Source organism: Panthera leo, chromosome D2, assembly GCF_018350215.1.
Source record: "Panthera leo isolate Ple1 chromosome D2, P.leo_Ple1_pat1.1, whole genome shotgun sequence".
Classification (NCBI taxonomy): Eukaryota; Metazoa; Chordata; class Mammalia; order Carnivora; family Felidae; genus Panthera; species Panthera leo.
The window spans coordinates 23,247,524-23,272,357 of record NC_056689.1 but is presented as its reverse complement, the minus strand read 5'-3'; the positions used below and the strand labels follow the sequence as shown (position 1 = coordinate 23,272,357).

The following is a 24,834-nucleotide window of genomic DNA, read 5'->3' as shown; positions in this document are numbered from 1 at the left end:
CGATGGAATCAAGGAGTGTTCCAACTCAAGGGGACCCCATTAGTGCTCCCTCTGGGCCAGTGGTCTCAGACTCTTCTTCACCCCAGGACCCATGAGAGATTCAGCATGGGTCGGTCATCATACTGGTCGCTCCATGGTGGCAATTCCCAAAGAAGGGGTAGGTGGGGGAGTTTCATGCCTCTGTAAGTACAGGAATTTCCAGGGAACATTTATTGCTTGATAAAGCACCCCCAGGGCATTCTGATATCCCTGCCCAGCCTGTTGAGAACCACGATATGAGCCAGTCTCTTCAACAAACAGATGAGAAAATGAAGATGTGAGAGATGTGACCCTGGCTTGCCTCCAGTCATTCACTGCATCATGCAAGGTCTCCCAAATGTATATCTCTTCTCCTCCTTCACTTCTATCTATAGAGACACATGACTGATCAGCTAGGCAGAGATGCAGATAAAGATATGTGTGCATATATCCATCTTTGGTGGGCATGGTGTACAAAAAATATATATAGATATCTGAATATAGATATATAAATAAGTATAAAAATATACACAGATATCTGAATATAGATATATAAATAAATCTCTCTATATTTTTTATACACTGTGCCCACCAAAGATGGATATATATGTGCATACATACATATATATGAAAAAAATTAAGAGGCATGGGGATCTATCATCAGTCTATCTGTTCACCTTTATAGTACTGAAGTAGTCACAACTGGTGCATTTTTATAGTTCCTTATAACATGGAAAAGGGCGTGATCAATTAAAAACAAAAATCAGTATCCAAATAGCCAAAGCCTTCAAAGAAAGAACTAACACGGAAGCTTCTTGTCTGAAAGTCCAATTTCAAGGTCGACCAAGCAACTTTGGACCCTATACTGAACAACAAATTCTAAATAATAACCTTTTACCCTGGTAAACAGAGGCTGCCGAAGAGGCAATGACACTTCATGCCACAATAATTTTGGGGGGAGGGTAGGGGAGGGGTGGCACACAGAGATTGTGAAAATAAGCCTTGTTCCCCATCACCACTCTTTACAAGAACCAAAAACAACTAAACACACACGCGCAAGTTTCAGGTAGGAAAAAAAAAAAAAAAGACTCACCAAACTCATCGCATATACTCTCATTTTCAATGAGAGTTGGGTGGTCAAACGTGTCTCGACAGTACAGGATCTGAGGGTTCTTGCTGACCACCGCAATGCCCCCCAGGGCTAACGCAAACTGGTCTGTTAGAATGGAAGACGGCTTATCCTGGATGCGTTTCAGCATCGATCGGTACCGGCAGTACTGAGGGTAGCTGAGAACGATCACGTTGGTTTCTTCATCGTCCTCCCCTAGACAAACGAGAAAAAGCTCCCATTACTTTCTTCCCTCCAACAAAGAACTGTCCAGGCTATGGCATGATTTCAGTGATCACTCTGGTTTTGTATTAAAATGTGTCTTCAGTGAGACTCTTCTACCAGGTCATGTTTGTCTCTGTCTGGCTGACGTGGGCATTCTCCCAGCCCCACCTCACCAACCCAATTCCACTAAAAAGCCTCGGGTTACTGACAGGGAAAAGAAAAAGTGGGGAAAAGAAAGAGATGGGGTGATCTCATAGACAGATTAAGCAATGTTTGGGTCACCAGAAAGCAGCAGAACCAAAAAACTGTTTTGAAAGAGTCTGATATATATTTTAAGCATTAAAGTCACTCATCATAGGAAAAATCAGAATTTTGTGGAGCTTCTTTATACATATTTCCAGAGTCTGGTATTGCTACATTTTTGGATTATATATTCTTTCAGTGCTGGAAGTCTCTGTAAAGGTCATCTGGCCCCAGAGAGATGTCCATAAGTTCAAATAGCATCATCATCAAATCTGGTGGTGGGTAGTGCCATTCAACAAATATTTCTGGTTCTCTTTATGGTAGTGTGGAAAGACCGTGCTTCCTGGCCCACTGGAGTCAAGTGACCATGTGACTTGTTTTGGCCAATAAAATGTGACAGAAGTGAGTGGCTACTTTAGGGGCCAGTGTTTGACTGACAACACTCTCTTTCCCTTTGTCCTGGGCATCTGTAATGATTCAGATAGTGGCTACTCTGCAAGTCAGGGTCTTGGAGTAAGAATCACATGGAGCAGAGACCCCTCCTTGATCCTAAATGGACACAGAACACAAGCACAAAAGGAACCTTTGTTGTTGTAAGTGAGGCTGTGATTTGGGGGGTTATTTGTTTTTGCAGCATGATCTATCCCAACTTGATTGATACCTCCACCTTCTTTGCCCTCCCCCCTTCTCCTACCCCCTGCCTTCTAATGTTCCTCCAATCCATCTGGTAACTTGGCACATCTCAGAGAACCATGCTGAGAGGACTCCCCAAGCATCCTTGTGACAGCTCCATCAGAACCAACTTAGCTCAGAACATTTCAGCCACTTTAATGAAACTCTCTTTTACAATGATCTTAATGTTTATCTGCACCTCTCTATATTAAGTGATTATTTATAAAAACCAGATTCTGCATGGAGGAATCCTGCCTTCATCTTAAGCCTGAGAAATGGCAAAAACTCCCCTTTGGTAGCCTGCCACCTGCACAATGTCAAGCTGAATTTGGGCTCCATGACCCAGTCTGCCATCACTCTTTATAACCACTCCGTCAGGGCGTTTGTAAGCAATTCCCAGATATGTCACTGGCTTATCCAAAGGGAAAACACTCAATATTTTGAGTCCTTACCATGCTGCAGGGAATTGCACAAGACAGTTGTTAAGGATACCAACATTATCGTGGCCATCTGGTAACCAGTGGGAGACAAATGAGTCAGGACAGAACAAATGATAGAATATAACCAGTACCAGTGGAAGGTGTGCATGTGACCTTTTCAGATAGGAGGCCAATACCCAGATGTATTTCTAATTATGTTCACTTAGTTCCTCAGGCTGGAGGCTTCTTCGAGAATGGAGATGTTTAGCTGCTTTCAAGATGACATCTTTTAACAGTTTACATTTCTTAGACTCCTGCCTGGTTGTGGGTAGTCACTTTGTCAGCTGCCATACTGAATTAAAAGGAAATATGTTTACATTGAAGGCAAGTCCCCAAATGAAGTACAGTTTTTAAGATGCTGAAATATGCCCCAAGGCATTTAAATTTGAGATTTTTATGGCAGACCCAGACCCTAGTTCACACGTTGGGTTCAAATCTGTGCTTTCTATAGAGTTCAAGCACAAAGAATTTTATAGGAACTATCCACCAAACATCATCAGAACTCCAGAGCACTGAAGCGGCCCCCAACATGTCAACTGTATTATTATGCTGTATTTGTCCAAGACGTTGTGGATGAGAGAGGGTATAACCACGGACTCTGAGGACTTATTTCAGCATGCTCGTCACCTAATACCATGTCTGTAAAGAGTAAATACTGTGCAAATCTATACACAGCTTCCAAAATTCTATCTTGGTTGTGCTGTTGGCTTTCTGTACGGGGGCAATGGTTGCACTAGTTTCTCCAAGTGGTCTTGAAATGAAATGGAGGGCATCCTGCTTTTCAGGTGGAATGATGGCAGAAGAATGGATGCTTCAGGGTTAGTTTTATAGCAGAAGATGTCACCTGCGTTCTTGGGACCATTTCACTTCCTTCTTGTCCCTTCATTCTCTTTCTGTTTTTCTCTGATCATTTTTCATGATAATGCCATCTCTAACCTCTCCCTAATTCTCTGGAATCTGCTCCCTGACTATCTTTCGTGCTTAGAAATGACCTGGTTTTTGTTGTTGTTGTTTTTTGTTTGTTTGTTTTTGTTTTTTTCTCTTCACCTCATCCTAGCTCCAAACATTTATCCCTCTTTCTTCATGCAGTTCCCAAAACACAAGCCAAGCCATGAATCCTCTTTCTGTTGGAAGAAAAGCTAGCAATTTCCCTCTGGTCCAAGTCATGGAAATATGTCCTATGATATCCATTCATTTTGGAGATATTACTTCTAAGAGTGCTCCCAGGACTGCCCGCATCAGAATCGCATAGAGTAACTGTAAAAAGGCAGGCCCTAGGGGCCTATCGAGAACCACTAACTCAGAATCTTGAAGGTTGGGGCCCAGGAATTTACATTTTTAACAAACTCCCAAGTAGTTCATGCACATTAAACTTTGAAACCACTACCTCAGAGTCTGAATTTAGCTTTTGCACAGATGTGTAATAACTTATTCAGTTTGGGTTTTGATTTGTTTCTGTATGTATGTGTAAACACACACACACACACACACACACACACACACACACACTCCACTTTCAATGGGAATATGTCTCGACAACCCATTATAAGTTGAAAATACCCTAAATTGAAAAGACATTGAATACACCCAATCTACCAAACGCCGTAGCTTAGCCTCACCTACCTTAAATGTGCTCAGAACACTGAGATTGGGCAAAATTATCTAACACAAAGCCTATGTTATAATAAAGTATTGAATATCTCATGTTATTTATTGAGTACTTTACTGAAAGTGAGAAACAGAATAGTTGCGTGGGTACAGAATAGTACCAGTGTGTCAGTTGTTGACCCTCGTGACCGTGTGGTTGACTGGGAGTTGTGGCTGGGGGCTGATGGCAGGCACCAAACAGTATTGTGCCCATATCGCCAGCCTGGGAAAAGATTCACATTCAAACTCAAAGTACAGTTTCTATTGAATGCGTATCGCTTTTACATAATTGTAAAGTCAAAAAATTGTTAAGTTGAAACATCTTAAGTTGGGGTTCCCAAGAATATATATATTTATAACTTGTTTTTAGGTATATGCTTCTATCAAAACCCCCACTGTATCCAGAAAAGAATATAGGACCGAATTCCCTTCTTCTTGCCACTTTCCCAGGATTGTTGTAGGTGTCACAGAAGACCCCAAATGAAAACAAGCGCTCTTAGCCAAAAATACAAGGGACAGAGGGACTATTTGTTTAGAAATACTATGATTTCTAGTACTGATAATAGAACACAAAAATTTACAAGGGTCTTTCACAAAACACATCTCTTCTGTTCCTCACAACAACCCTATTAGTAGGATTTACTGCTTCTGAACATCCCCCAATTCACAGGTGGGGTAACAAGTTCAGACACCCAAGTGACTAGTTCGGGATCTCAAGGAAGCAAAGTGACAGAGGTGAGACTGCCACCTGGTCTTTTAATTCCAAGTTTGACGGGCTTTTCATTATGACAAAATGTCACAAATACTAATAATAGCAAAATTATTATCATTAAGGTAACGCTTTGATTTCTTTTCCTATGTGGCTGTGGTTGAAAGAAAATCTTTGTTTATTTGACATATTATTTTAGAAATTTAAGCAACTTACAATATTAGGGAGGAGGATGATGGCTTTTGGTCATGTAAAATACAAAACCTCTGTTTCATCAAGAACTGTAGAATTCAGCCAGCTACAAGCCAGGTTCTACTCCGGTTCAGTTAGCTTGCTGTTATTTGGGAACATCGCAAGTCACATTGTAATGATCTAGCAGCACTGACACATCTTTCATGTACAGTGGTCTCGCTTTTTGCGGTTTCGCTTTCTGCGGTTTGTGGTCAACGGCGGTCTGGAAGCAGATGATCCGCCTTCTGACATATCATCAGAAGGTCAGTGGTAGCCTAACACCACGTCACAATGCCTACATCATCCACCTCACTTGTTCTCCTCACTCGGGCATCCAATCATCTCACATCATCACAGAACAAGGGTGAGTACAGTATAAGGTGTTTTGAGAGAGACTACTTTCACATAACTTTTCTTACAGTATATCGTTATTAGTGTTCAATTTTATTATTAGTTATTATTATTCATCTCTTACTGTGCCCAGCTGATAAATTCAACTTTTTCACAGGTGTGTATGAATAGGAAAAAACAGCATATATAGGGTTTGGTGCTATCTGCAGTTTCAGGCATCCACCCGGGGTCTTGGAATGTATCCTCCATGGATAAGTGGAGGATTGTGTATATCAGCTTCCTACTTTCTACCCATATAATAGGAACTAAAGCCAACTTCAGGTTGTGCAAGCCCAGAACCCCTGTGCCTCATTAACCTCTTCCATACTAAGAATCTAGAGGTCCAGCTGGGACCTGGTTTAATGTGGCAATGCTACTTACTACTACCAAACCAAAAAATTATGATACTTTTGCTCTTTATGAAAAGAATCATCCATTTGGACCAGAACTTTGGCATTGTTTGGAAAGAGGTAAATTTCCAACCTTACAATTAGACATCATGAAAGGAATTGTCCTTAATAAAAAAAAAAAAACAAAAAACAAAAACAAAACAAAAAAACAACAGCAACAACAAAAACAGACAAAGCCATGAGACCCTCAGGACTTCCATGAAAGTTAAGAAAACATTCTAGGTGAGAGTGAAGAGAAGATCCATAGTGAAGGTGTGATCTGAAAGAACCAACCATTCATCTAGGGTAAAATTTCTCCGAGTGAAGATACCTCAGAGAAACTTTACCCTAGAAGAATTTGGTAGACATGCTTAGTCAACTGGAGAAGAATTTTATTCTCCCAAGTACAGTCACCTTCACAGGAAAGTATGTAAAGCAGAGAATAAAATTATGAGTTTGGAAGAGTTTTCCAGATCTAAACTCATGATCCTATAACTTCCCCCTAAGCCTTTGCGTTAAATTAACATCTTCCTCATACAGCTACAAAACTATTAAATTGTTCAACAGCTGTCACATTTTATTTTGCCCTAGTATACTAAGAAACAAATAAAGCCAAACAACCCCTTTCAAGAACTCTTATTTAAATTCCTCAGCTACTACTTTCCTCCTTTTGCATTTCATGTACATATAAACAAACACTCCTATGCAGTTACCCATGAAACGGAGGCTGCCAATAAATGCTGCATAGGATATTTTTCCCTTTCCAATTCATAATAGGTCTAGCAGATAAATCTAAGAATGAATAAAGAATGGATAAATTGCACATTTGTTTAGCGAAAGATAAACAGAGTGTTCCTGGAACAAAGATTTTCTTTCAACCACACCCACATAGGAAAAGAAATCAAAGTATTACCCCAAGGAATCTTATTCTAACACACTCTAGTCAGCTATAGTTGGTTGGATTATGTATGCATTACTTGATTTCTGTTAACAGAAAATGATCAGCAATAAATTGTTGGTACCAAAGACTGCAATTTTAAGCCATATTATGATATTCTATTAAAATGTCATCCCATTTCTCAATTCCCCTCCCCACCAAAAAAGAAAGTGAAATATTTTTAAATGAAATATTCAAAGGGAATAAGAGACCCAAAATTACTAAACCTCATTTCAACTTCAGTGAAAAGAATTTTGCCTATTAAAAGTTAATACCTAAAGTACACTGCTTGTAATGCTCAACCAAAATTACTCTAATCCTGTGCTTATATCATAATTACACGTTTTGTTAACCTCTCTCAATGTCAATTTTTCACTTATTTATATATTTTCAAAGTCCAAAACAGAATTCCACAGAGAAACTGTAATTATAACGTGAGACTCCACCCAAGCTTTTCAAACAGTAACTGTATACCATTGCTTTAATCCTCAGAGTTGGGCTGGGAATGGGGAAGGGGTGGGGGGGGGGGAGAGGGTAAGAGCAGGCATTCATTCTGAATAGCACGTTGCTCAAGTTGTCTTTATACAAAGAGAGATGCATGAAATAGCAAACACAATGAATTAATGGAGCATTGACTTTCAAATATCCATAATGCTATTTTTTTTTTTAAACAGATAATGGTGGCCAAATGCACAGAAGGCTGAAAACATAAATTCCGGAGGAGAAATTTGCTTTTATCTGTTACACAACATTTAGAAATGTAACTTTCTTTTTCATTCTGGGGGAAGAAGGGGAAGGCTTGTTTGGGAAACATCACACTATTATGCTTACTGAAAACCACTATAATCTACTTCTAACATCAGTAAGCTTAAAAAGAAAAATCTTAAAAAAAAAAAAAATCTTTGCACCAGGATTTTATAGAGCCTGGTGGAAAAAGTATGCATGTTCCTTCCTGCACCTAATTACCTCAACTGAAAAATCTGCCAAGTATTTTGCCCTTTAGTTCTCTAATCGCATTAGGGCAAATGCATTTGGATGCCAATAGAAACAAACATTTAAAGATTTTCACTTAAAAGATTCCAAATATGTATGAAGGCTACGTTTGAGACACAAAGTCCCCAGTCCTTCAAAGACAACATACAGTGTTCTTTTTTTCCCCCCAAGCAAATATGAATTTGCTCCTGTTATAAAACTTGATGTCTAGTTTTGAGACAATTTAAGTAAAATAATGTCAATATGAGAGGCTCTTACAATGATTTATGCTTCTTTCTGTTACTTTATTACATTAGACATTCCTTTCTCAAAGCTTTATACTTTTCACTGTGCTCCTAGCAACCAACCCACGGCAAAGCATCAACTTTATATACCTGGCACTGTTCCAATTCTTACTGCTATTGACAATTATATTGAAGTTTCCATTTAATTGCTGCTCTGCTGTGACACTGAATATTTGTCATAATTAGGCATTTCCTATTTTCTGTCCATTCATTTCTGATTATTACTGAAAATGATTTTTTTTTTTTTACTTCAGAAAACCTAAGCATGAAAATTCTACAGATAAGAGTAGCTACAGCTGTTACTATCATTACCAACATTGTAACATGCAGGAAAAAAAAAAGGAGAGAGAGAATATAATTTCTCGGAAGGTAATTTTCCTTCCAGTCTAAGTGCTCTTATTCATCTTACAGTTACTCAATGATTTCCTGTTCTAATTACAGGACATTATACAGAAAGACATTCGTAAAAGCAAAAGACAGCAGAGCAGGAGACTAAATAGCCTGACTTGGTTGAAAGTGTTTAAAATTCCAAAGTTGTACGTCAACTTTATCAATTCCTGGTTACAACGCCGTGTAAATGTGTAATGTGTCCCACCATATTTCTCAAGCTCTCTCAAGGCAGTAAACTCAGTACCCAGAGTAAGTACACATCAAAGGGGAAAATACATTTGCAGTTAAACTGATGTTGGGGAGGAGCTGGGGTCGGGGGAGGATTGGTTGTTGGTTGCTTTTTTTTTTTTTTCCCCTCATCAAAGCTGTTAAATTGGAGGCATGCCAAGACAAGGAGTGGAAAATATTAATAATAAAAATAAATTAAATGCCTGATTAGAAGGGAGAGAGAACAAGATTCCATCCGGAATAGAAATGAAAATGCCACAAACTATTTCATAAAAACATACTGTGACGTAAATTACACATCAGTATTGCACTGTTGTGGTTATTTTGAGAAATGGTTTGTACTGTAAGTCAGCTGGTGCTGCCCCACCCTTGATGATTTTGTAATTCTCTACACAGTAAGCAAGTGGGGCAGCCCTGAGGTTGCTAAGACAGAAAACAGACCTAGCCATAGAGAACCGGCAATAAAAAAGATAATGTACTTTTAACATAACAGAACAAGGAGATTGGCTTTATTAACTAAAAAAACTACTTTAAATGGTCCCCAGCTTGCCATTTGTTTTGATAAATGGAAAGACAGATCTTCCCAGGATAGGCCACGAAAACATCACTGGGGAACTTATAAAGAAGAAAATGTGGGAAAATATCTCAGGGCATGGTTGTAAACAGAACAAAGAATATTTCAAATGCAAAATCCAGGGTTTTTAACTAGCTGTTTCCCAAAGCAAGCCCCTTCCAATACATGGGCACACAAATATAAAGCCATGTATTAATACAGTAATATTGGCTTTTGCCCTGACAGTTGCTTCCTCGCTCCAAAAAGAAAACAATACGAGGCTCAACTAAAACCAAACGCTGCCATGACTCTGAGTAACGAACGAACCCCCTGGGAAGCACGGCAGCCCCACCTCCAAGGTTTTCCCAAATGGTGCCTGAATTCTAAGCCACATCCAGGAGCCACTCTAGATTTCACTGTGAGAATTCCGCACCTTCTTTCCACACGGCTCATCTCAGCCGAGTGGCAGTGTCACACATGACCGTGGTTAGGCAATAAGTGCATGTACTGTTGAGACCACGTGGCCAGACTGACACGTAGGTGAAGTGGTGACCGCATTTGGAGTGTGGTTCTAAGGGCCCTGGCCTACCTTCACTTGCCTCCCTTTCACAAACTGTTTAACTATAGTTAGTCATTCTCTTTTAGTATAAACGAATTTCACTATCTGAAGAAGAAAGTATGAAGAACCCATGAGGGCACCAGGGAGCCAGGGCTTAGACACAATTTCTCCTGCTCTAAAAATTGTGCCCAAAGTTTTCTCAGAGATGAACTCACACATTTGTTTATTTACTAGCAGCCCAGGTGAGGCGATTATATTGGCTTTGAACCTAGTTAAACTCAACGCTTTTTTGGTTTACAAGGAACTACACCAAAGATCCAGCCTCTACGGGTACTATGAAAAAGTTGTTACAAGAGAAGGAAACCTGACCTCATTAGCCCAACTGGCTTTAAAAATTATAATTATAATTACTTCTGCCATCTTTCCCCTTATAAATCTATATGGCTTTTTATTTCCAAGTTGTGTCTTACACTTGCCAACATTTCAAGAACCACAATGCCATTACTGCAGCAGCTGTATAAACCCTTCACATTTGAGAGACCCTCCTGAACCCCCACACTCATGAATAAACCTAATTAAGGTGTCATCCAGGACAGATCAATAGCAAAATAATTAACTTCCACACATCAGTCTTCTCAGCATGTAAGATCCAAATGTGTGTCTTAACAAAATGACTAATCACTATTTGTCATGACTTTCAAGGACATGATTATTTCACAACTAATCAACACTGATCAGGCCAAATCTCATAAGTCCCAACATTGTTTATATTAGGGGAAAAAACCCATCATGTGTATGGAGAATTAAACACCAACAGTGTAGGATTGACTTATATTGACACGTGTGTGTGTGTGTGTGTGTGTGTGTGTGTGTGTGTTTGTGTGTGTGTGTATGTAATGAATGCTATATCTATTTTCATTAAACTGTGTGTCTATTAAAAGTAACAAAATTAAAAAACTTTCAGGTCATGCAAAGATTCCGTTACATTAAGTAAAAAAAAAAAAAAGGTATGAAACAATATATTCAAACCTATGTCTCTTGTTTAATAGCATTACTGAGATATGGGCTGCATATCAGACAATTCTCTCATTTAAAGTATACAACCTTTTAGTATATTCTCCGGGTTGTGCATCCATCACTACAATCAAATGTGCAACATTTCCATTCTCCCAAAAGAAACTCTGAACCCTCCTGCACCCACATCTCCCTTCCCCTGGCCAGCCGTAGGCAACTGTTTAATCTACTTTCTGTCTCTACAGATTTGCTTATTCTCAGCATTTAATATAAACAGAACCATACAGTATGTAGTTCTTTGTCACCGGCTTCTTTCACTTGGTAAAATGTTCATTGTAGAGTATATCAGTACCTTTTTTCTTTTTATTACTGAATAATGTTCCATTGTACAGATATGCCAAATTTTATTTATCTATTCCATAAATGAGACATTATTGTTGTTTATACTTTTTGGCTATTATGAATAATACTGTTATCAACATTTGTGTAAAAGTTTCTATGTGGACATATATATCTCTTGTGCATTATATCTCTTGTGCATATACCCAGTAATGGAATTGCTGGGTCATATGGTAACTCTATGTTTATCCTTTTTGGGAACTGCCAGACTGTTTTCACAAGTGGCTGTGCCATTTTACATTTTCTCCAACAGCGTGTGAGCATTCTTGTGTCTCCACATCTCCATCATTTGCTATGATTTGTCTTTTGACAGCCATCCTAGAGGATGTGAAGTGGTATCCCATGCTGTTTTGTAAACAAATGCTTAAAAATTGTTAATAATAGATGCTTCTAGGTTGTGAGATTATCTGTGATTATTTTCTCCTTTGTTTGCCTGCATTTTAATTGTGTAATTTTTTAAAAGATGAGAACATCTGGAAAATGTATATGAAATTTCAAGGGATCACAAACAGTCAAAACAATCTTGAAAAAAAAAAGGCGAAGTTGGAGGGCTCACATTTCCTTATTTAAAAACTGCTACAAAGCAATAGTAATCAAAACAGTGTGGTATTGGCATATGGATAAAACGTGATTGAAGAGAATAAAGAAACCAGAAATAAACTTGCAAATATATGGCCAACTGATTTTTGACAAGGGAGTCAAGACCCTTCAATGGAGAAAGGACAGTCTTTCCAACAAATGATGTGCAGAAACTAGATATTCATAGGGAAAGAATGAGCTGGACCTTTATCTCACACCATATGCAAAAATTAACTTAAAATGAATCCTTTTAAAGACTCAAGGCTATGAAACATAGTGGAAAATCTTTATGACTTTGGATTTCACAATGGTACCAAAAACACAGGCAATAAGAATTAAAAAATAGGTAAACTAAATAACATCAAAATTAAAAATTTTTGTGCATCAAAAGACACTGTCAAAAAAGTCAAAAGACAATCCACAGAATGTGAGAAAACATTTCCAAATCATATATCTGATAAGGGATCAAATCCCGAATATATAAAGAGCACCTACAACAAAAGGACAAACAATCCAATTTTAAAATGGGGAAAGGATGTCAACAGATATTTCTCCAAGGAAGTTACACAAATGACACATGAAAAAAAGCCTCAACATTTTTAACCATTAGGGGAATGCAAATCAAAACTACAATGAGATAACTACGTCGCACACACTAGGATGGCTATTACTTAAAAAACAAATGCAAAACCAAAAACTCCCAAGTGTTGGTGAGGATGTGGGGAAATTCAAACATTCATTCATTGCTGATAAGCATGTAAAGTGGGGCAGCTGTCTGTGGCGGAAAACAGTCTGGAAGTTATTTCAATGTTATATATAGAATTACTACATGACCCAATAATTCCACTTTTAGGTATATAGCCCAAAGAATCGAAAACAAGGACTCAAACCGATACTTGCACACCAATGTTGACAGCAGTATTATTCATAATAGTCAGAAAGTGGGAACAACCCAATAGATGAACAGATTAACAAAATGTGGTATGTTCAAATAACAGAATATTATTCAGCCATAAAAAGGAATGTTCTGGGGTGCCTGGGTAGCTCAGTTGGTTAAGCGTCTGACTTCAGCTCAGGTCATGATCTCAGTCCGTGAGTTTGAGCCCCGCGTCAGGATCTGTGCTGACAGGTCAGAGCCTGGAGCCTGCTTCCGATTCTGTGTCTCCCTCTCTCTCTGCTCTTCCCCTGCTCATATTCTGTCTCTGTCTCAAAAATAAATAAAAACATTAATTTTTTTTTAAAAAAGGAATGTTCTGACACACGGCTATAACATGGGTCAACTTTGAAACCATTATGCTAGGTGAAATAAGCCAGACCCCAAAGGACAAATACTGTATGATTCTATTCCTATGCCTTCCAGAACAGGCAAATTCTTACAGAGTAGAATAGAGAGGTTGCCAGGAGCTGGTTGTGGGGGGACGGGACAGGGAATGGGGAGTTGTTGCTTAACCAGTGCAGAGTTTCTGTCTGGGATGATGAAAAATTCAGGAAATAGATAGGATGGTTACGTAATATTGTGAGTGTAATTAATGCCCCTGCACATTAAAAAATAATTGAATGATGGGGCGCCTGGGTGTCTCAGTCGGTTGGGCAGCCAACTACAGTTCAGGTCATGATCTTGCGGTTTGTGAGTTCGAGCCCCGCATCGGGCTCTGTGCTGAGAGCTCAGAGCCTGGAGCCTGCTTCTGATTCTGTGTCTCCCTCTCTCTCTGCCCCTTCCCTGCTTGCTCTCTGTCTCTTTCTCTCAAAAATAATAAACATCAAAAAAATTTTAAATAATTGAATGATAAACGTTATGTCTATTTTACATAGTAAAACAAGAGGAGAATGTGGGGCAGGGGTTATATTTTCTGAAGGTGCTCTGAGTTGCTCTTGGGAGGAGAAGAGGCATCTCTCCAGCCAGCAACTATCTATGAACTCCTGGAGGCACAGAACTGGTGTCCTCATTTCTGGTTACCCCCCACCCCAGACCCCGGCAGGTGTGCTCACAAGTGTAGTTGCCTGCAGACGGTGCTGCACTAAGCACCTGAACCTTCCGTCCAGGAGTGAGAGCAGTTGGGCCATTAGTTCACCCAAAGCTCTCACCTGAGGCTCTGGGCCAGCAACTCTTCTGAAAAGGTTGAAAGAATCTAGAGAAAGTTGTTGAGCAAAGTGTGGCAGTCACTGGCTGGCAGGCCTTTTTGGATGAAGGGTCATGAGTTTAGGCGGACATCTCATTTTGGGGACTTATTTTCGGAAAGATCTCACCACTTGAGGAGTGTGTGGACCACCCTAAAAGTGCTGGACCACCTCCAAATTCCTGCACTGACCTCCGAGAGCTCACATTTTGAGGTAAGAAGAGTTGTATAGATTGCATTGTTATCTTTCTTCTTATCATAGGCCTTCTGGAGTGGCTTAACAAGGAAAAGAGGACAAAGGCTTCTATCTTGTATCAGTGGCTCATCTTAAATCAGTAATCTTCAAAGAGGTAAACCCCCACCCAGTGGGAATAAGAGAACTTTCCTAGGGCAACCTACCTATGTAGCAATGGGACAGATCCTCAAATCTGCATCACTCACTCTTCTATCCATGAGACCGCATTCAATACAGCCAATGTCCTTCTTTACCCATCACCCATCCCTGCTGTTAGGACCACGAAAGAGACCGCTCAAAATACTGGTTCCGAAGAAACTTCCTTTATTGCTGTGTCAAGGCTTTTTAAACCATAGGTTTCTGATCTTTCCCTTCTTCCACATATTTCTGTTAAAGGAGACGCTTGGCAGTAGAAATAGAGAACTTTGGCCTGTGTTAGGATGTTCTGAATTCAGAAAAGCCAGAGCAATAAAGGTTAATGATGCTGATCCCTTTAAAGATAGGTGGAATGCTCTACATGGCTACCAGATCTTTTGAAGTAAATTAGATAAAACCTAAGGATAAACATTTCACGTGATTTATTCAGAACTGTTATACTTTAATAAACTCAGATTTTAAAACTTAAGATTTTATCAAATCATATACGCTCATTTAAATTATAGCCAAGTACCATATACATCATGTTTAACATTTTCTACCTCCTATTAACAAAAAAACTTCAGTCAAACCAATGATAAAATTTAGACGTCCACTGAAAACCGGGTAAAGGCCCAAATACAGTGTTTCAGAAATCGAAAGCAACGCTATTCATGGAACCATAATGGGAGCCAAATATGTAAATAAAATCTAAAAAGGAAAAAAAAAACCCATGAAATAACTTTAATAGCCCATTTATCTATTTTAGCTCTAATTTTTATTATTAAAAGCAAAATTCAATTTTGTCTTGATCCCTCCAGTTCTACTGAAATACAACTGACATATAATACTGTATTAATTTAAGGTACACAACACAATGATTTGATACATATATATAAACTAAGAAAATATTTTGTACTATTTCATACGATAAGTACAGTGTTTCTCTAGGGTATACCCTTTAAAAAAACTATTTTATCTAACCCAATATACCCACAATATTATTATAACACATATGCAATGTAAAAAATTACTAGTGAGATATTTCACATTATTTTCTCTATATTGAGTTTTTGAAATCTGGTACGTGTTTTACATTTACAGCATCTCTTGATTTGGACAGGCCATATTTCAAGGGCTTAATAGCCACATATGGCTGGTGGCTACCATATTGGACGGCACGGTTTTAGGAAATCCACCAGAAAAGACACTTGAAGACTACTGTGTTGGATAGCCTGGACCTGAAGAGGCAGCCAGGAGGGAGGGGCAGTTCTGAGTATTTGGCATAGTTCCCCTGATGCCTTTCTATCCTGAACTCCAAGACCCTACAATCTTAAGAGGGGTTCAGAAACACAACTGGAAAAAGGGAACAAAACTGGAGGAAAAGCCTTAAGTGGCTATTATTTCACTGTTCTGATAACCAAAACCCCAAGCAAGGATAAAAGGTAGCAAGCCACCCTGTGCCATTATCTCAGCAGAGATCCTTGCTTGCCATCTTGGTTTCTGATGAATGATAAAACAAATAAATTAACTGATTTATTAAACTAAAAAAAAAGCTTCAACTATAAAACCTGGTAAGAGCCCTCTCTCTAGGTTCTATCTACTATCCTGCACTAACTAACTACAAGTTCACCTGGTGCATTCCCACAAACCATCTGCTCTGTTTTCTATCACAATGCCAAGGAGAACATCAGTTGTTTGGAATGAGTATTTTTCTTTCTTTTTTTTTTTTTTTCTAGTGTGTGCAATATGAAAATTAGTTTAACATCTGAAGGAAAGAGATACTTATAAAACCTACTGGAAACTGAAACCACTATTCAATCTCACGGCAATGCAGTCATATAAAAACTCCAGCACCTTCTAATGTGCTCTCACAGTGCACCGTGGAAGAATATCATTGAAAGCTGATGATACGGATATGCTCTGTCTTACTTCCTTTTGTACAGCGTTAGTAGTGAGTAAGCTGATGCAACATAGGAGGAGGAAGAATCTGGTTTATTCACATTTCCCATAATACCTATCATCCGCTAAAAATCATTTCCACTGCAAAATTCCTCCTTTCCCCAATCTCTAATATCTGCACCTACTTCCCTTTTCTCATGAAAGACACAATAAACAAATTGCTGGTGACTAATATATTAATTCCAGTTACAATTCTGCGGTTTCATATCACGAGTTACCAGTGCTACAGATCCCCATTCTAGATATTTCTGTGAGATGGTTTATGTTAAGCAAGGGTTGGCAAACTCTGGGCCAAATCCAGCCTGAAGCCTGTTTTTATAAAGTTTTATCGCAACACAGCCATGCCCATTCATTGACACTGCTACAGCAGCAGACTCGCACAGTTCCAGAGTTGTGTTGTTGTGACAGAGGCTTTATGGACAGTAAATCTGATCTATTTGGTCCCTGTAGGATGATCCTTGTTCTGGAGAACAGATTATTGCTTCCAGAAATGTTATTTTGGATCGCTGAGATCAATTTAACTCCTAAAATGCAGTTACTCTGTGGTATTTTACTGAATTTATTTGTTCATGTTCAGTCCCCCTTTCTAGACTGTGGGTTCTTTGAAAGCGGGAGCAGGGTCTCTAGCATTCTGAATCTCCAACAGTGTAGATACAAGTGAAGCACATGGTAGACTTTCAACTGATGTTAATTTCAATTAATTTTCAATTAATATTTCAAATTAATATTTTCTGGTTGTTCACTATTTGGTGTCCTCTACTCATTATCTAGCCTGTCTACCTTGCTGTGTGACCCCTGAGGGTTGTATTACTGGGCTTCCTCACACTCTGGCCTTTTCTTAGTTCAGCAAATGGAAGACACCAACAGGAGATCAGATGGTGGAGAGAAGCTGGGGTATTTCTTCGTTGCTCCCTCTCAGCTTTGGTTCCATAGTTCTGCCTGTGGCTGCACCCCTACACCACTGCCCTTCCTCCAGGGCTCCAGCTTTCACCAGCTAGCAATATTTCCTCCCCTTGCTTCCTGCTATTACTAGACCCTGGGTGCCTCAACCATCCTCTGGATTCTCTTTACCGTAACCACACCTCTATAAGTCTTCCTTCTGTTCACATCTCTTCGGTTGAACCCTCTGAGTGGAAGTCTGTTTTTGCCTCAACTTTGACTGATACTCTGCCAAGGTTCTCATTTGGCAAGTGCTAGCTCGGTAGGATGTCCTCACACTCAGAGCTTAAATGAAAATCAAGAGAGGACATATGTTCTGTGGACCAGTCATAGCAGAACTGCTGAGGGGCTTGTTTAAATAGAGATTCCTGGACCACCTTGCTGCTAGGTTAAATGAGAATGTCTGAGCTGGGTCTCTGGATTAATGCTTGGTAACAAGTATCCCAGGTGTTAAAGCACCTATTGAAACAGATGGTGAAATTCAGGCTTGGGGACAGGATGAAAATAAGAAACAGAAAACCAGTTTGAAGCACTGCAGAGTGTTCGAAAGATCCTAGAGTGAAAAGGGGGTCAGAGCTCGCTAACAGAAGACCACAGGTGGCGTTGTAGCTAAAAACGGAAATTACTACTCTTTTCTCTTAGTAACACCAATAAACTCTTTAAAGTAGGCTACGCATTTAAAAATCACATACTCCACAATGTTGGCCGCACTAGTCTACCTATTGTCAGCACCAGTATATGGTGAGCATTAAGATCAATTGCTTTGAGAGTTTGGGAGGCATGAGTTCAATCGTTTGCAGGATTCAACAAGGTAGCTTGTATCAAAGAGCAGCAGGGCACGCGACTGGCCAACTGCTAACCATGTGACCCGGGGAATGACAACCTCAGAGCGTCAGGATCCTCATCTCTAAAATGGACATAAAAAACAGTGCCTTCCTGGAAGCATCCATGAGTTAAAAGATGAAAAGTACTGAGGTTTGTATCAGGCACAGGCAACAGTAAATAGATAGTCACTATTATTCCTGCTTTGTAGACTGTTTTCCAAAGTATTCCTGTAGGTTGTTTCCCAAAGTATTCCAAGGAAACCAGTTCCTGGGGAGAGAAGGGAGCATATACCCAAGAGTTATGAGGGAAAGGGTACCACAGTACAGAATACACTGCATTTAGCAAAGTTATACAGACAATCTCCCTGCCCTGGAGACTTCAACCTGCTAGCCGGCATTTCAAATCTACAGGAGGGAATAGGCTGCGTTTCCTGAATTTATTTTACCATGGAATCCTCTCTTCCCCTCTTTCCTCTCCCCACTTTTTTTTTTTTTTTGGTCATTCACAGCTCACCTTAAGAGGTTGTGTTTTCTCATCACATTTTGGGGACTGCTCACCCAAATGTTGATTACAGGACTCCCCAGCTCTCTGCAATTACCCTTTCTGCCTACATACCCTGCTTAACACTGTAAGATTACAAATAAGTTATTATGCATAGTATAATCACTCATCTGTATAACACTTCACAATTTATAAAGCCCTTTCTCATACTTAGATCCATGTAATCTTCCCAGAACCGCCTTTCAAGTCTATTATGAATATCCCCATTTTACACAAGAGGACATAAAAAGCTCAGCAAGGTGAATGACCTACTCGGCGTCACCTAGCTAATGACAGGGACTGGTCATCTGGCACGAAATATCATACTATCCCCATTACACCCTAGCTGCCTTGTGTTTGGCCCCAAACTTCTGAGAGGGGCTCTGGCAGATTCATGAGAATTTGAGAGACTCTCGGAGCCTCCCCAGTGGGCCGGTGGCCTTGAAAATCCTCGTGATTTTATGAACTAAAGAGAAGCAAACTTCTTGTTTCAGGTTGTGCTATTAAAGTATCCCTTCCAATCTCATGTTCAAAACAATCCTTAAAGTGAAACTTGATTTTGCCTTATTTGGAAGACAATCTCAGAAAGAGACTGCCATTGTATAAAACATCCCTCATCCACACACTTCTCCACGTTTAACCCCTCGGGAAGCAAATTTTAGGCTCAGTGAAGCCCATAGTGTTATTTCTCTCTATAACTTCCCCCTCTTTGGATCTCAGGGCAAAGATCCGCAAACCATCCAATTTTCATCAACACGCAGAGTTTACACAATTATACCCTCTGCATCATGAGAAAGATAGCATTTGATGTCAAAATTACCGTCCATTGACTGGTCAAACACCGGTGTCAGGAAGACAAAGATCAAAGAGCCAGTGTCCCCCTCTTCAGGGATGTACAGCCTGGGAGAAGTGGTAGGCATGCACATGAACAAGTAAATAAGTGTCCTCACAAGAGTCACAGCAGAGGCAGGTCCCCAGTACCAAAACAGCACCAAGAAAGTCTTCAGGAAGACAAAACTTGAGCTGAGTTTCAAAGTATACACAGACACCCCCAAAGCCGATAAAAACACTATCTCTCCCTGAGCCCCTTGTGTGTGTCAATCATGAACACGTCTCTCTTCTTCTCTATAGGGAGTTATTATTCCCATTTTCCAGATGAGGAAACTGACAAATAAAAAAGATTAAGTGACTTGCCACAGTCATGCTGCCAAAGAGGCTTGAAGAATGGACCTGAGCTGCCGTCTCAGAAGGAAAGAGGCACATGTTCAGTCCCTTGGACTCTAACAGGTTTGGACCGATGGAGATGATGGGATTAAAGTGCCTTGGCTGGAGTGCAGGCTTGGTGCTCTGTGAGGAGGCAGAGAACCTCGAGCCATGTGACAGGGTTCAGATTAAATCCTGAAGGCACCGGAAATTCTTTCAAGCATGTTACCCCATTCATTCATTCCAGAGCTGAAGATGCGTTCCAGGAGACCAGATCTGAACCCTGCCTTTCATTTTCCTCCTTTCATCACAGGTGACTGAGGGAAATCCCCCATTTGCTCCCATAGCTAGAGCATAGCTCCACTGACCCTGGCTCAGAGGAGACAACATTCAGGTGTCCCAATCGAGTCTCTTTAAAGGAGAAAGAGGCCGTGGTGGCCAGCGTTCAAAGCCAAGATACCAGGAGGGGTATCATATATTTGATCAACCAGACATTCAAGAATAATGCCTTGTGCTTTAGTCATTCATTCAACAAGTGCCTATTTCGTTCCTACTCACAGCCAGACACTGCTCATCAGTTTTCACTTGTGAACATGATAGGGCTCACCCCTGGAGCTCCTCGTCTTGTGCTCTGGTGGAGACACCAGGAGGGAGAACCCAGGTGAAGGACGGATGGTGGCTCCAAACAGAACTTCAGAGCCCCAGGGACGAAGAAGTGAAATGCAGAGCACGCCATAGAGCTCCACACTTTAGGGGTGTTTATGCCCCAGCTCTGGAAGTGATGTTTCTTATGTCACCATGTTCAAGTTTGAAATTTTAAAAGCGGTGGTTGGTGAAATAATTTGAACAAAAGGGGGTTTAAAACATGTAATTCGGATTGTGACCAGGTTCCTGCAGAAGAAAAACGAATATATCAACTACGTCGCCTATAATTTAAATACTTCCTTTTTAATTTTTATTTCTGGCACTTGGCTTACAAATAGCCCACACCTTCAACAGGGCAAGCACTTCACATTCTGTGCAAGTAAGCGGTCGAGATCTTTTTTGCTAATGAAAGATATTATTAATATATTTTGCCTCAACTGAAATTCAAACCCAATTCGATTTTTTTCCTCAGGTGGGATGTGGACAGAGAACATCTAGATAATAGGTGTTATCATTCACAAGGCCAAGACAGAACCAATACTTTGTAGCTAAATGTAATTCAAGAAGCACAATTTAACAGCTCCTTTTAGTGACTCTTCACAATCAAGATGATTTTGAGTCTCTGAATACCAGCCAAGATACCACCAAAGTACACTTAAATACCAGCAATCATTACATGTTATAAGAACCCCATGTTTGTCTCCTTCGCTGACTTGAGAAAATCACCTCTCTCTCTCATCCTACCTTAAGACAAAGCCATTGCACCTCTTCAGTTCTTAATGGAAGGAGGAGGGGAAGGGCTTGCATGAGGAAACAGTCTGCTCTTGCCTGAAATTAGCATTCATCTTCCACCCACGCTCTTTTTATTGGCTGTTAAGCTTTCAGGTCCTTCAAGTCGAGTGGGACACCCCAAACACCCTTTTCGTGCTCCAGCAACAAATCTTGAAGCTTAGAGGACTTCCAGCACCAGTTATTCTAAGGATTTAGTCAGAGGCACATATGAACAGCATCTGAAGGAGGTCTTAGGCAGCCAAGAGAGACTCCCTAAGACCCATCAGATCCCTCCACCTTCCCCAGCTTTCAAATCAAGCCAATTACTTAAAGTCATCTCTATTCTTTTCATTTAGGATGCCTATTTCTAAATTAAAAAGCAACACAATTTACCACCTCAGGTGGTACTTCTTGTTATAAGTTTGCTCATACTTTGAAATCTAGAATGAGAATTTCATCTTCACATGCACAATAAGGAGAACCAAAGCAAGGGGTTTCCAGCACCACCATTTTCTTTCTGGCTGAATCTCCTCTTACCTTTTGCTAACAGAGCTGGGCTTCAGAGCTGGGACAAATGTTCTTGTGCACAGACTAGTGGAAGAGATTCTTCCAATAAAGTTTCCCATCACATCGTATCTTGAGTTAAAGTGCTCTTCGTAAGTGTCAATCAATGAGTTGCTCCTTCACAGGTAACCATGAGGAGACCAAGAATTTCTTCAGCCAGAAGAAATGAGATAATTCTTTTATCTTTGCTCATGCATTCTTATTGAGAGAGAGGGGGCGGGGGTAGGGGCAGAGAGAGAAGGAGAGAGAATTCCAAGCAGGCTCCACACGGACACAATGCAGAACCCAACACGAGGCTCAAACTCACAGACTGTGAGATCAAGAGTCAGATGCTTATCCCAGGCACCCTCAATAAATATATATTTGGGGAGGGGGTGCCTGGGTGGCTCAGTTGGTTAAGCGTCCACCTTTGGCTCAGGTCATGATCTCATGGTTCGTGAGTGGGAGCCCTGCATCGAGCTCTGTGCTGACAGCTCAGAGCCTGGGGCCTGCTTTGGATTCTCTGTCTCCTTCACTCTCTGCCCCTCCCTCACCTGTGCTCTGTCTCTCTGTGTCTCTCAAAAATAAATAAATGTAAAACTTTCTGAGGGTTTAAAAAAATATTTTTCTTAAATTTCAGAATATATAAATATATTCTTGTAAAAGATAAAGTGAAGACTCTTTTGATTTCACAAACCCTCAAACTTTAAGACCTTATACGTCCATTTCAATAGAGCCTTCTGGAAAACTGTAGAACTGGTCTTCTCAAGATATGAAGGGGGCCTGGAAGAGAAAGGGAAAGGTCTGGCCCAGAGATTCTGCTTGGGTCTGAGGTTTCCCACTCTTTCAAAAATCACAGTGAAATACTAGCCCTCTTAATTCTTCCAGAGTACAATTCACTTAATATAGACACACGCAAAATCCTACTTATATGATACACCGTGATGACTTAGAGCACATGGCATGAACACTAGCCTGTGTCAACACAACCAGCTCAGCCCAACTCTGTAGCTGTGACACTGCTTCTTCCAACCCCTGAGAAGTGAGAATGATTACATTTTGTTCAAAGTGTCTCATTACATTGATTTAAATAAGATTTCTAGACCTGCAAAAAGAAAAAAAAAAAACATTTAAAAATGCCATGCCATGTGTGTCAAAGAAGAGTCTATACAGACAGTGAAACCCTTCAGACACTCCATTGGCGGTGACTGAAGTCGTCTCTTCTGCCATGCACGTCTGACAGGAGGTAATGGAGTTTAGTCACACCCAAGTCGGGTGCTTCTTTCCTGCTGAACACATCCTCCAATGGCCAGCACAAGGTAACAGAAAGGTGTGAAGAGATCTGCGTTGAGAAATATACATCACAGGCTTTGAAAAGATCTTAAACCTGACGAGCTGGCTTCATCTCCGGCACCATTCAAGTACAACTAACTTGGAACCATTTTCTGCAAACATCTCACACACCTGGACAGGTAAGATACAGTCCAGTTTGCAAAATGCCAAGCACGCTTTCTGATGTTTATTCATACTGCTGTCATCACAAAGCTGGATGCCAAACAAAAGAAAAACACAAATAAAAACCTCCGGGCTACCTGTCAGAATGTTCAGTTATCCAACACTGTCCTGCTTGCATACGGCTGCCTTTTATCGAACGTACACTATTGACAGGCAAGCGCTAAGCCCTTAATGTGTATTTAATCACCGCAGCAATCCTGAGGGATATGTTTACTGCTTCCATTTTATAGATGAGGAAATTGAGGCTTAGAAAGATTAAGCATCTTGGTCAAGGTCACTGTGGAACCAAGGTCTGTCTGATTCTGCAGTCCCCAGTCACAACCACCACTCAGGACTTCTGAGAGACGCCTATGCCCAGATAAAGCTATGACACAGCGCTGAGAACAGAGCCGTGAGCCATGTGCCGGGCAAGGGAGATGCCCAGAGGAGTGGACTATTAGCTGAGTGATGATATTTGGGATCCAGGCAGCATATAATCCAGAGGACAGGAGACAGTCCCGGGAAGCCACCATCCTCCCCTTTCCTGTTCATGGTCAGCACAGAACCTGCCACCTCGGAGGAGGCAGGAGGGACCCATTCTGGTTTTGCAATTACAATTCCTTCACTGCCCGCTAAGTGGAGGCAGGTATTTACTGAGTGTGAGACACTTATTATTTTAAGAGAGGCCTTTGGAACCAGGAAGCTCGATGAATTTATGAGATCAGCAGCTATTTTCCTAAGATGGTTATAATACAATTCATTTCATTTGCAGCTGCTTTAACGTGAAACGTGGTTTAAGAGAGACAAACAATTCACATTCGCTGGGCTTCTCTCCTCCCCACCCTCCCAGTTAGTCCACAGGAAATTTTTTTATTGATTAAAGTACAATTACATTACCGTTGGCAAAAACCAGTCCCAGAATGAATAGTTTTAAGAAGAAATCTCCTTGATGTCCTATAAAGAAGCAGCTCCAGAAGGGAGCGGTGCACCGGGCCCTGGCTTTGGATCTTGGGCAAGTCCTGCCCTTCCCTGGGCTTCAAGTGCCTTCCCTGTATGATGATGGGGCCACGCCTTCTAAAGAAGGTAGGACGGGGAGAAGGTAGCACTGCATTATGACTTCCAAAGGCCCCTGGGCACATTTACCTCCTTGGGCCTCTTCCGACATAGGAAAGTATTACTAATTATATTGTAGACATGCATTGGCATAAAGATGAATATAGAAATATTATACATTAAAACGTTTTCCGTGGGGCGCCTGGATGGGTCTGTCGATTGAGCGTCTGACTTTGGCTCCTGTCATGATCTCACAGCTAGTGAGCTGAGACCCGCATAGGGCTCTGTGCTGACATCTCAGAGCCTGGAGCCTGCTTCGGATTCT

At 40.5% G+C, this 24,834-nt stretch overlaps 1 protein-coding gene across 11 annotated transcripts in view; it reads right to left on the bottom strand.

The window, feature by feature from the left end:
- The window catches only part of ARID5B (AT-rich interaction domain 5B), a 219,077-nt gene that overhangs the window by 129,112 nt on the left and 65,131 nt on the right, over positions 1-24,834 (bottom strand). For all 11 annotated transcript variants that reach the window (XR_006194832.1, XR_006194830.1, XR_006194831.1 and 8 more), the window contains exon 4: positions 1,112-1,342. Coding sequence is in view for 3 of the 11 variants with exons in the window: in XM_042909188.1 (XP_042765122.1) it covers positions 1,112-1,342 (231 nt within the window). In the remaining 8 variants the exon portion in view is untranslated. The remainder of the gene's footprint in view (positions 1-1,111; positions 1,343-24,834) is intronic.